At 55.0% G+C, this 9,903-nt stretch overlaps 1 protein-coding gene across 2 annotated transcripts; it reads right to left on the bottom strand.

Annotated features, from left to right (window-relative positions):
- Positions 1-301: 301 nt before the first annotated feature.
- On the bottom strand, positions 302-9,734 carry Elf3 (E74 like ETS transcription factor 3). 2 transcript variants are annotated; one of them, XM_076873018.1, is made up of 9 exons: positions 5,114-9,734; positions 4,549-4,719; positions 3,791-4,012; positions 3,548-3,643; positions 3,235-3,354; positions 3,023-3,112; positions 2,789-2,905; positions 1,704-1,899; positions 302-1,029 (listed from the first exon to the last, which is right to left on the bottom strand). In XM_076873018.1, exons 2-9 carry the CDS (start codon positions 4,709-4,711, stop codon positions 915-917), a joined length of 1,119 nt encoding a protein of 372 aa, XP_076729133.1. In that variant the 5' UTR covers positions 4,712-4,719; positions 5,114-9,734; the 3' UTR covers positions 302-914. The 2 variants fall into 2 exon arrangements, with proteins under 2 accessions (XP_076729133.1, XP_076729132.1); XM_076873017.1 differs by having other exon boundaries at positions 4,549-9,734.
- Between the last annotated feature and the right edge of the window lie 169 nt (positions 9,735-9,903).

Genomic DNA, 9,903 nt, shown 5'->3' on the forward strand with positions numbered 1-9,903 from the left:
AGCACACATGTGGTGGTGGCAGCCTCTGAAGCTCATGTCCTTGATTGTGTGACCATCTTGCACACCTTCCCTGTCGTGAACGGCCTTACCTGTCCTCTTTGCCCCCAGTCAGGGTCCTACCAGCCCCACTCTCCTGCTTCCCAGCCCCCAGCTGCTCTGTCTTCCCCCTCTGTCCCTTAAGACCCCTTTCCCAGCTCAGGCCTATCTGATCCGGAGGCCTAGATGTCAGTACACAGAAAGCAGAGACAAAGGTTAGAAAAACCTAGAAGGCGCTTTATTGGAGGTCTCGGCCTCCATTCACAGGAGAAAGGAGCCAGGACCCCCGTCTTGAGGGGTCTGGCTGCAGCCCTCCTCTCACTGGCCAGGCAGGGTGACAAGTCTGGCCACAAGTGCTCAGTGAGAGAGGAGGGGGGAGGGGAATGCCTTAGAAAAAATAGATCTCTATGTACATCTGACGTATTTATAACACATAAATTAGGGATGCTCTGACCCCCCACCGTGGAGCCCAAGCACTGAGCAGAGAGGTGGAAGCCAGTCCAGAAAGGAGGGGCTGGAGGACACTGCCTGTCCCCTCTGTACCAGGGCTCCCCAACAGTCTCCATGGCTGAGTCCAAGCATCTGCCAGGGAAGGTGTCATCGGCAGCAGCGTTGGGATTGGAAGCAGCCAACCAGCAGCTGTAGAGTCAGCGAGCAAGTCGCTTCAAACCCCAGGGCTTATAATTCCAGAAGGAGGACAGAGGAGAGGCTGCAGGCCCCGCTCCAGGAAAGGCCTGACCACACACCAGACTTCGGCTTCTCCACAGCTTTGCAGGGAGCACATCCAAATGGAGGGGCTTCCAAGCCTGCCTGGCCTCCAGGAGGGCTGCAGGCCTCAGTCCAAGTCCATGAGTTTGGTCCTGGTCTAGTTCAGCTCCTCAGTTCCGACTCTGAACCACCTCTTCTTCCTTCCAGCCACTGGAGTTTTTGCCAAACTTGTAGACCAGTCGGCGGCCATCCACCCGTTCCAGGATCTCGCGTTTGTAGTAGTACCTGGACCAGAGGCGAGGTGGTCAGAGATGCGCAGGCAGGAGACGTGGCCTGTGCTGCAGCACGTCCCAAATGGCCCAAGTCCTCGGCTGATCTGTCCCCTCTGGTCTGCAGCCAGACCCACCTGAGCCTGCCCCATACTTCCTGGACTGCTCTTCCCATCTGCTGCAGCCATACCAGCCTATCAATGTCTGCAGGGCACCTGCTTCTGCACTCTTTTGTTTATAGCTTATGGCTACGTCCTGGGACTTTTCATGAAGGCACATGGTGCAGGCTGAAGGGAGCCTAGAGATGAGCGAGGCCATCATTGTGGCAACAGGAGGAAACTGAAGCCCAGAAACAAGCAAGCAGAGCCCTGGCCCAGGCACGGCTGTGGTCTTTCCAGCACTCTCCAGGTGCCTTTCTTAGGACCACCTTGCAAATAACACATATGTCAGCTGAAGTCACGGTGCCTGCAACATGCCAGGCTAACACTTTCTCTGTGCTACCATTTGACCCCCCAGGTCAGTGGGCAACTTCACCGCCCTCACTCCACAGGATTAACACTTACTACATGGATCCCAGGGGTGACAGAGAGGGTGGGGAGGGGGGAGGGGAACACAAACAACCGGTCAGATCAACAAGTCCCCGGATGTCCAGCTCAGTCATGAGCCCCATGACTCTCATGAGCGTCTCACCTCATGGCCCGGCTCAGCTTCTCATAGGTCATGTTGCTGTTTTTTTTCTTTTGGCCCCACAGTTGGGCCACGGCCTCAGAGCGCAGGAACTTGAAGACACCCTCATGCCGGTTCTCCCACTTCATGAGACCTTCGTTGAGCTCAGGGTGGATGAGGATGTCCCGGATGAACTCCCATAGGTGGGTGCCTCTGGGGGCTACAAGGCCAGATCCCTTCAGTCAGCAGGCCAGGGCAGCCCCTCTCACCAGGCTGGCTGACCCTAACCCTAACCCTGCACACTGCTGACTAATGGCCAGAGCAGGAAACCAAACCTTCAAGAAACCGGCTACAGTGCCCTTGGAGTGTGTATTATAGTGAGCACTTTCCTCCTCATGTCCTCCTAGACGAGGCGCTCCAGGAAGACTGGACACCTCTTGCACAGCACAGATGTTTCACTCCTGACAATACTGATCAAACGTCTGGCTGGCATGGATGGTGACAAGGACCCCTATGGCCTCTGGGAGCTCATGGCTTGGTGGGGGCCCTACAGAGAAACCCATGGTGAGAGCTTGCTGAGTATGGGAACAGATAAGTAGCCCCAGGCTGGGGGACCAGGGGACAGCTTCCTGGAAAAATACACTCCCCACAGAAACCAGCTATATGTGCGTGAGAGCAAGCACCAGGCAAGAGAGGCCTTCAGGGCAATCTCCCAGAGGCTCAAAGCTGCTGGAGCACACAATGCCTGAGGCCCCTTCCCCACCCTCAGCAGGCTGGTGTCCAGAGTTTCAGCCCAGTGGCTCTAGGTCCCCTCCAAGGCACCCACCAGCGGCCTCCACCCACCACCTAGGGTGTCCCAGCAGGCAGGACAATGGCTAAGTGCGGACAGAACTGGAGTGGGTGGACTGGAAACCTAAACACTCAAGCCAGGGGCCTCCCTCCGGAGCCTCGTTTCCCCTCCTCATCAAGACCACATGGTAGTCCCTGCAGTGAGGCGTGAACCAGCGCCATACAGCCCTCCTCCTCCCCGCCTGCGCAGCAGCAGGGAAGCAGAGCAGAGGTGGCCTGCCGCCCACCAGCTGCCCGCCCGCAGGCCAGGGCTCACCCACCGTGCTTGCTCTTCTTGCCCTCCAGGCACTCCCAGTACTCCTTGCTCAGCTTCCGCGGGCGGCCCCGTTTCCGCTTTCCGTGCTTGCTTTCCCCCTTCTTATAGTCAGGAAATCCATCTATGGTGGGCAGGTGGAAGGTCAAGAGGGTGGTCATTGGGGGAGCAGCTCCTATCCAGAAAGCCCTGCAGGAGCAGGGAGGAGGGAACGGGACCCCCAGGGCCTCCCTCTGCTCACCTCTGGGGAACAGCTTGCTGTCAGTGGGGTCCAGGTCCACGTCACTTCCACCGGAGTCTGAGGAATGGAGGCTCTGGGAAGTACCGGTCCCTGGGTGGGGAGGTTAGAGTGAGCGCCTGTCTGCCACACAGGACCCAGAGGCCTGGGTTCCAGTGCTGGGACCCAGGGCGGGGGCGGGGGTGGGGGGGGTGGGGGGTGGGCTGAGCTCTCACCTGCGGTGGAGACGTCAGAGCTGCCAGGGGAGGGGGCTCCTGCGCCATAGCTGCCTGCATAGTAGGGGCTGGCCTGGTGGCCATCTTCCAGCAGCTCCTGGGTGAAAGGGCTTCCCTGATCTGAGGGGAAGAGGAGAGAGGGCTCAGGGGACCAGGCAAGGGCAGGTAAGGCTCCGGGGCCTGATGAGCTGCTGCCGGGACTTTTCTAGTTGGGTTAGGAGGCCTGGGGAGGGGCCGTTCCTCTCACTCTAGGTAGGGCCAGGGATAGGACAGGACAGGTAGACCTGGGCATGGGGGAGAAAAGGAGCCTCACCAAAGGGGCCGGGGTCTCCTAGGGTGTCCTGGAAAGCCATGCCGTCCTTCTCCAGCAGCTCTATGATCCAGCTGAGTTCGTCAGAAGAGCTGGAAGCTGAGGAGAAGGAAGGAGGGGTCACTTCCCTTGCCCCTCCCTCAGGGCCCTCTCTGGCTGCGCCCTCCGGCCAGGCTCCAGGTCTTGCCCAGGGCTCACCCTCTCCTCCCCTCCAAGGCCCCTCTGGCACCAGTGGCCTGCACTCACTGAGGTCCCGCAGCTGGGCATGGAGGTGGTCCCCCAGAGGCCCAAAGACCAGACGCAGCTCGTCAAGGGCACAGTTGCAGAGGGTGGCCCCGTCCATGTCACACCGAGAGAAGTCAATGGAGCTGGCATCGTATTTGTTCTTCTCCACTTGGTAGCTGATCCAGTCCAGAACCTGGGCCTTCGACCAGAACTGGGGCTGCTCCCCCAACCAGCTGGCCTTCTCTGCAAGGGGCCCAGCACAGCAACCGGGTCAGCACAGGCCCCATTTCTGGTGCCCCTTTGGGATTCTTTTTTTTTTTTTTTTTGTACCAAGTATTGGACCCAGGGGTGCTTAACCGCTGAACCACATCCCCAGCCCCTCCACTTTTTTTTTTTTTTTCCTAAGACAGGATCTCACTAAATTGCTTAGGGCCTCAGTTGCTGAGTCTATCCTTGAGCTTGTGATCCTCCTGCCTCAGCTTCCCAAGTTGCTGGGATTAAGGCCTGTGCCACAGCTCCCAGCCCCTTTGGGATCCTGTGTGCACTCCCACCTCATTTCTCAGGAAGCCTCCCCAGGAACAGGGGGAGAATGTGGCTTTCACGACACCCTGGTCCCAGTATCCTCTCTTGGCCCATCACAGTCCCCACAATCCCCACCACCTCAGCCCCTAGTCCTGGAGTTCACTTGGAAACCCTCCTCCCCGTCTGCTTCCCCATTTATCTAGCAGACAGCCGTGTCTCCCTCGGTCCCTGAAGGCACCCCATCCCACGTCACACACCTGTCCCCTCCAGCGACATCTGTGGGTTGCTCAGGGTTAGCACCAAGTCATCTGCCCCAAAGGTGGCAGCAGGGGGAGCAGAGGCCAAGCTGGGGTCCTCGGAGCTGTACATAGCACTGAAGTAGTTGCTGAAAACGTTGCTAATCTCACAGGTTGCAGCCATGAGGCTACCTGGGGAGAGGGGACAAGGTTGGTGAAGGTTCCAGACTCCTCCCCTTACACCCTGGCTGCTCTTTTCTGGCCAAACCTGGGCAGGAGCCACCCAAAGGGGCAGCAAGGTCAGCATCTGCGTGCGTCCTCTCTTCAAAAAGGGCTTCTAGATTCAGAGCAAAGTGTGGCTACTAGACCCTCCTGCTGGGGCTCCCTGCTCGGATCGCCCAGAGCCCTTAAGCGGGAGCTTCCAAGTCCCTGTCCCTCCTACAGACAGGATACTCTGACTCACAGGACCCCCCTACTGCCGCACACTCCTGCGGAAATTCCAGACTAGAGGCGGCAGGTTCAGAGCCGCAGATCCACTAAACCATCCCTGGTTTCCCGGATGGGAACGGACAGGTGGGGGTCCTACCGGGTGGCAGGGTACGGGCGTCAGGCAGGCAGGCAGGCTTCGGAGGTCACAGGTGGAAGAGAAATCCAGGTGGCCAACAGCTCGGCCAGGTAGCAGTGAGGAGTCTGGCCCCTGTGCTCCCCCACCCCTCCTATATAGAGCCGCAGGAGCTCCTCCCCACACCAGGTCTTCGGAGTTTGTCCCGGCGGTAACCTGAGCTGGTGGCTCATTGGATGGAGGGGATTTCCTGGCCTTCAGACTGGGCTCCTGGCCCCAGGTGATTTGCATATTCTGTGCCACTTGGCCCGGATCCTAGCAGGCGGTGCTGGGAAATCAGGCCCGGCTGGTTTAATGATTGTCAGACTCTGTCATCCTGCACCCTCTGGGGTTGGGCCCAGGGCTCTGACCTGGGCAGGTGGCGGGAATGCCGCTGGGGTGGGCATCTGTGCTTCTGGCCACCCTGTGGCTCAGGAAATTCCTCCTGGGGGCCAGGCCAGGGATGGGCTAGGGAGGGGAAAAGGTAAGTGGGGAAACCAGAACCCCTGATTGAACCCTGGCCCTGCCTCTAACTGTCCAGAGAACTGGGGACAAAGGAGCCTAGGAGGAGAGAAGTTATTGAGGTTTAGGGATTTTCTCCACAACACCCAGGATTTGGAGTGAAGGACGACTCTCCAGACTCCTTGCAAGGCAATATTCAGGGCTAATGGGTGTGGCCTGTCCTGCAGGTGTAGCCCCAGGCTCCAGGGTCCCTAGCCTCGGAACCCATTCACAGGGTCCACTTCATTTTTTGCCTGCCTAGGCCCCACCCAAGCATCAGGGTTCTGCAGCCACTTATGGTGAGATGGGGCTGTACTTAACAGTCCTCCCTCAGCTGGACATGGTGGTCAAAGCCTGTAATCCCACCCTACTCTGAAGGCTGAGGCAGGATTTCAAAAGTTTGAGGCCAGCCTCAACAATTTACCTCAAAAAAAGTTAAAAGGCCAGGGGATGTAACTCAGCGGTAGAGCACCGCTGGGTTCGATCCCCAGGACCACCACAAAACAAACAAGCAAGCCAAAAACCTTCCTCAGATGCCTAATTTAGTAGCCCTCCCTGTTTACCAGTACCGGTCTGCTGCCCTCTACTGGTCAGAAGCCTGACCCCGGGTCACGTCATTCGGAGAAGGGAATCCTGTGGCATTAGTTTCCTATTTTGTCAAGCTCTTTGTTTTTGCAGTTCGGGGATTGAACCCAGAGCACTCTGCCACAGAGCCACATCCTCAGCCCCTTTCATCTTTTATTTTGAAACAGGGTCTTCCTAAGTTGCTTAGAGCCTTGCTAAATTGCTGAGGCTGGTCTCAAACTTTCCACCCTTCTGTCTCAGCCTTCCAGGTCACTGAGATTGCAGGCATGTGCCACCACACCCAGCTCTCCAATACTTTTTATTTTGAGTCAGGGTCCCACTAAGTTGCAGAGCCTACCTTAGCCTTCAGAGAGGCTGGGATTATAGGTTTGTACCACTTGCCCAGCTTACCAAGCACTTTTAACATAAAAATCTTCACATAAAAAAATCCAGTAAGCAATATGCATCTTTTTTTTTTGTTTTATTTTGCTGTACTGGGATTGAACCCAGGGTCTTGCACGTGCACTGCGCTACCACTGAGTTACATCCCTAGTTTTTTGAGACTCACTAAATTGCCCAGGCTGGCCTTGAATTTGAAATCTTCCCCCTCAGTCTCCCAAATAGTTGAGGTTATAGGTGCACACCACTGCACCTGGCTAGTTACCTTCATTTAAAAAAAAAAATCTATTTTTTAGTTGTAGGTTGACACAATACCTTTATTTATTTACTTATTTTTATGTGGTGCTGAGGATCGAATCCAGTGCCTCACACATGTGAGGCATGCGTTCTACCTCTGAGCCACAACCCAAGCCCTACTTACCTTCATTTTATAGGTGAGAAAAATGCAGCTCAGAGGGGTGGAATGGCTTGCCCAGGCCAATGAATTAGGTAGGTGATAAGGCTGGGAAAGGAACCAGGTCCTTACACTCTTGAGCCTCTGGCTGCAGTTCTCCCCCTCAGTCTTGGGTGGAACCCTAGCCTCCCCTGTGGCAGAGGGAGTCCCACATACCTGTGCTTCTGTGAATTGAGCTCCAAATACAAGAGACTGGGTCCCACAGACCCACCCCTGGAGACCCTGAGCAGAAGTAACAGGATGGGAGGAGGTGGGAGATTAATGTTCCAGAGTCTGTTCTATGTGATCTTGGGCAAGGTGCATGGATTCTGCACATCTCCTTCTTTAAAAATAATGTTTGGGGCTGGGGTTGTGGCTCAGTGGTAGAGCACTTGCCTCAGTAGTAAAGCACTTGTCTAGCATGCATAAGGCACTGTGTTCTATCCCCAGCATTAAAAAAAAAATTAAACTAAATAAACAAAATAAAGGTATTGTGTCCATCTACAACTAAAAATATTTTAAAAAATGATAATGTTTGACTAACTGAGGTGACACACGTCTATAATCCCAGTGACTCTGGAGGCTGAGGCAGTAGGATCCTAAGTTTAAGGCCAAGCTGGTCTTAGCAAGACCATGTCTCAAAAAGCAGAGAAGGGTTGGGGATGTAGCTCAGTGGTAGAGTGCCCCTAGGTTTAATCCCAAGTACCATGACAAAAAGAAAGAGGTTGTTTGGAATAAAGAATCCTTAAGGTCTCTTCTAGCTCTTTGTTTTGTGTGGTGCTGGGCCTGGAACCCAGGGCCTGGTGAGTACCCTACCACTCTACACCCTCAGCCTCAAACTTTATTCATACATCTGAGATACAGGGTGCGGCTCTCCTCCCCATCCCCTTAACTGACAACACAGTAGTGGGGGAGGGGGTATTTTCACAGGTCACTTTAACAGAAGGTGACTCATGATTCCACATCCAGGTACCCCTCTCTGACTTGATAGCTGGAGGATTTGCTTCTCATCTTTCTTGTCTCTGAAACTACTGGGTGCCTAGGAGAGAGGGTTCTTAATGTCCAGAGTCCCCTTCACTGGGCCAGGGGTGGCAGGAGAGCCAGGGGCTCTGGGCAGGATTATTTTCAGCCCTTCAGGGGGCCACCCCCAAGGAGCCCAAGGCAGGCACACCCTCTACCCAGTCACTCACCCTGGAATGTGGGAGAACCGGCTGCAGCCCCAGGGCTGCTCACATGCTCCCTCCTGAAGAGCACCTGGCCAGGGCTCCAGAGGCAGGGTGAGGAGGAGGCACAGAGCATAATGAGAAGGCCACCAGCAACCCTGCCTTCATGAGGCTTCTCCACAGAAGAAACGGAGCTGAGGAAATCCTGCAGGCTCACATCTGTCCAACTATTAGTGCCTTCAATAACCAAATGAGGCAGGACAATAGAAAAGACTTGGACTTGGGGTCAGTGCCTCGGAGGACTGAGGAGGTTCCAGGACTGTGGTCAGACCAGCTATGGAGCAGGAAGCAAGGGGCCTTCCAAATACCACAGTGGCACAGCCTCACTCTCAGGACGGGAGGATGGCAAGAGCATAGCCCCCAGCCCTTTAAAGGACAGACACACTCAGCAAGACAGCAGGGAGCAAAGGTGGTGTGCCCATACTATGAAACAGGAGGACTCACAAAGCAAGTGCGACAGAGAAGGCTGCAGAGGAAGCACTCCCAGCCTTGGCTTCCAGAACCCTTCGTATTTACTAGGCTCATCCATGTTACAGGGTTTTAATACAGAACAAGGCTACTGGTCTCAGCTGATATGCTAAATACTAGGCTGGGATATGAGGATGATCTAGACAAGCCCTAAAATAGTCCTGGCCTGTAACATATTGCCAGGGGCATCCTGAAAGAGTTTGGGAAACAGTCTGGTATTAAGTTGCCAATGCCTAGGGCTGAGGCTGAAGCTCAGTGGTGGAGTACTTGCCTAGCATGCGCAAGGCCCTGGGTTCAATCCCAGTACTGCCAGGAAGGGGGGGAAAAGCCAGTGCTCTGAGTAGCTGCCCCAATCCTGGACCTCCCAAGTCATTCTATGATCCACAACTGCCCCCCTCTTCGGGGGAGGCTCTGAGCGTGCCATGGGGAAGAGGTGCTTTCCTGCCAACCGTCGGTTACTACTATTCTCTTGCTTTGGCTAAGACTGAGAACAAATCAACTGAAGTACTCTCTCTCAATCCCTGTGCAGGGAAGGCCACATGGATAACCTAAAATAAGGGACAGAACCACAAATGGATATTGGTTCAGGGATCCCTGTAGTTAAAAAAGGTAATCTAAATATAATTTTTCTTTCAACCCTCCTCTCACCTCACTCTCAAACCCAAGTTACTCACTGCTTAGCCTACAATGAAGCCAAGAAATCAGAATTTAGTATCAAGTTTTGGTTTTGGAATGCTGGGGATAGAACCCAGGGCGTTGCACATGCTAGGCAAGGTTCTACCTCCCCGAGTCCAAGTGCCAAGTTTTGAACAGATTCTACCCATCACCACACCATTAAAATATAGTTATCGAAGAGCACAGGCAGGTGAGGCCCCCGCAAAGGCCAGGGACGGGAAGGAAGGGGAGAGAGAGAGAGCACTAGATCAAATTTGTGTGTGAGAGGTGGGGAGGAGAGCACTGGACTGAGGCTGCAGCTAGGGAACTGGGCTTCGCTCCCTCCCACGGGGCAGGATGGAAGGCTCTTCATCCCCACGCTGTCCCTGCAACAGCCCTGCCATGTGGCCAATCATTTTTTTCACTAGCCTGCGTGGGCCCCACTCCTCTGACAGTTCCCTAAAGACAGGGAGACAATGTCCCCCCCGGCAGTGATGTTCTCTTATCACTCACATTAAGAAGGTACACCTGGT

This window comes from Callospermophilus lateralis, chromosome 13, assembly GCF_048772815.1.
Source record: "Callospermophilus lateralis isolate mCalLat2 chromosome 13, mCalLat2.hap1, whole genome shotgun sequence".
Taxonomy (NCBI): domain Eukaryota; kingdom Metazoa; phylum Chordata; class Mammalia; order Rodentia; family Sciuridae; genus Callospermophilus; species Callospermophilus lateralis.

Coding starts and splice junctions, on each gene's coding strand:
- Elf3 (XM_076873017.1), bottom strand. CDS start 4,834: ATGCTGACCTTGCTGCCCCTTTGGGTGGCTCCTGCCCAGGTTTGGCCA. Junction 4,013..4,548: donor GATGTCGCTGGAGGGGACAG/GTGTGTGACGTG, acceptor GGCCCCTTGCAG/AGAAGGCCAGCTGGTTGGGG. Junction 3,644..3,790: donor TGCCCAGCTGCGGGACCTCA/GTGAGTGCAGGC, acceptor CCTTCTCCTCAG/CTTCCAGCTCTTCTGACGAA.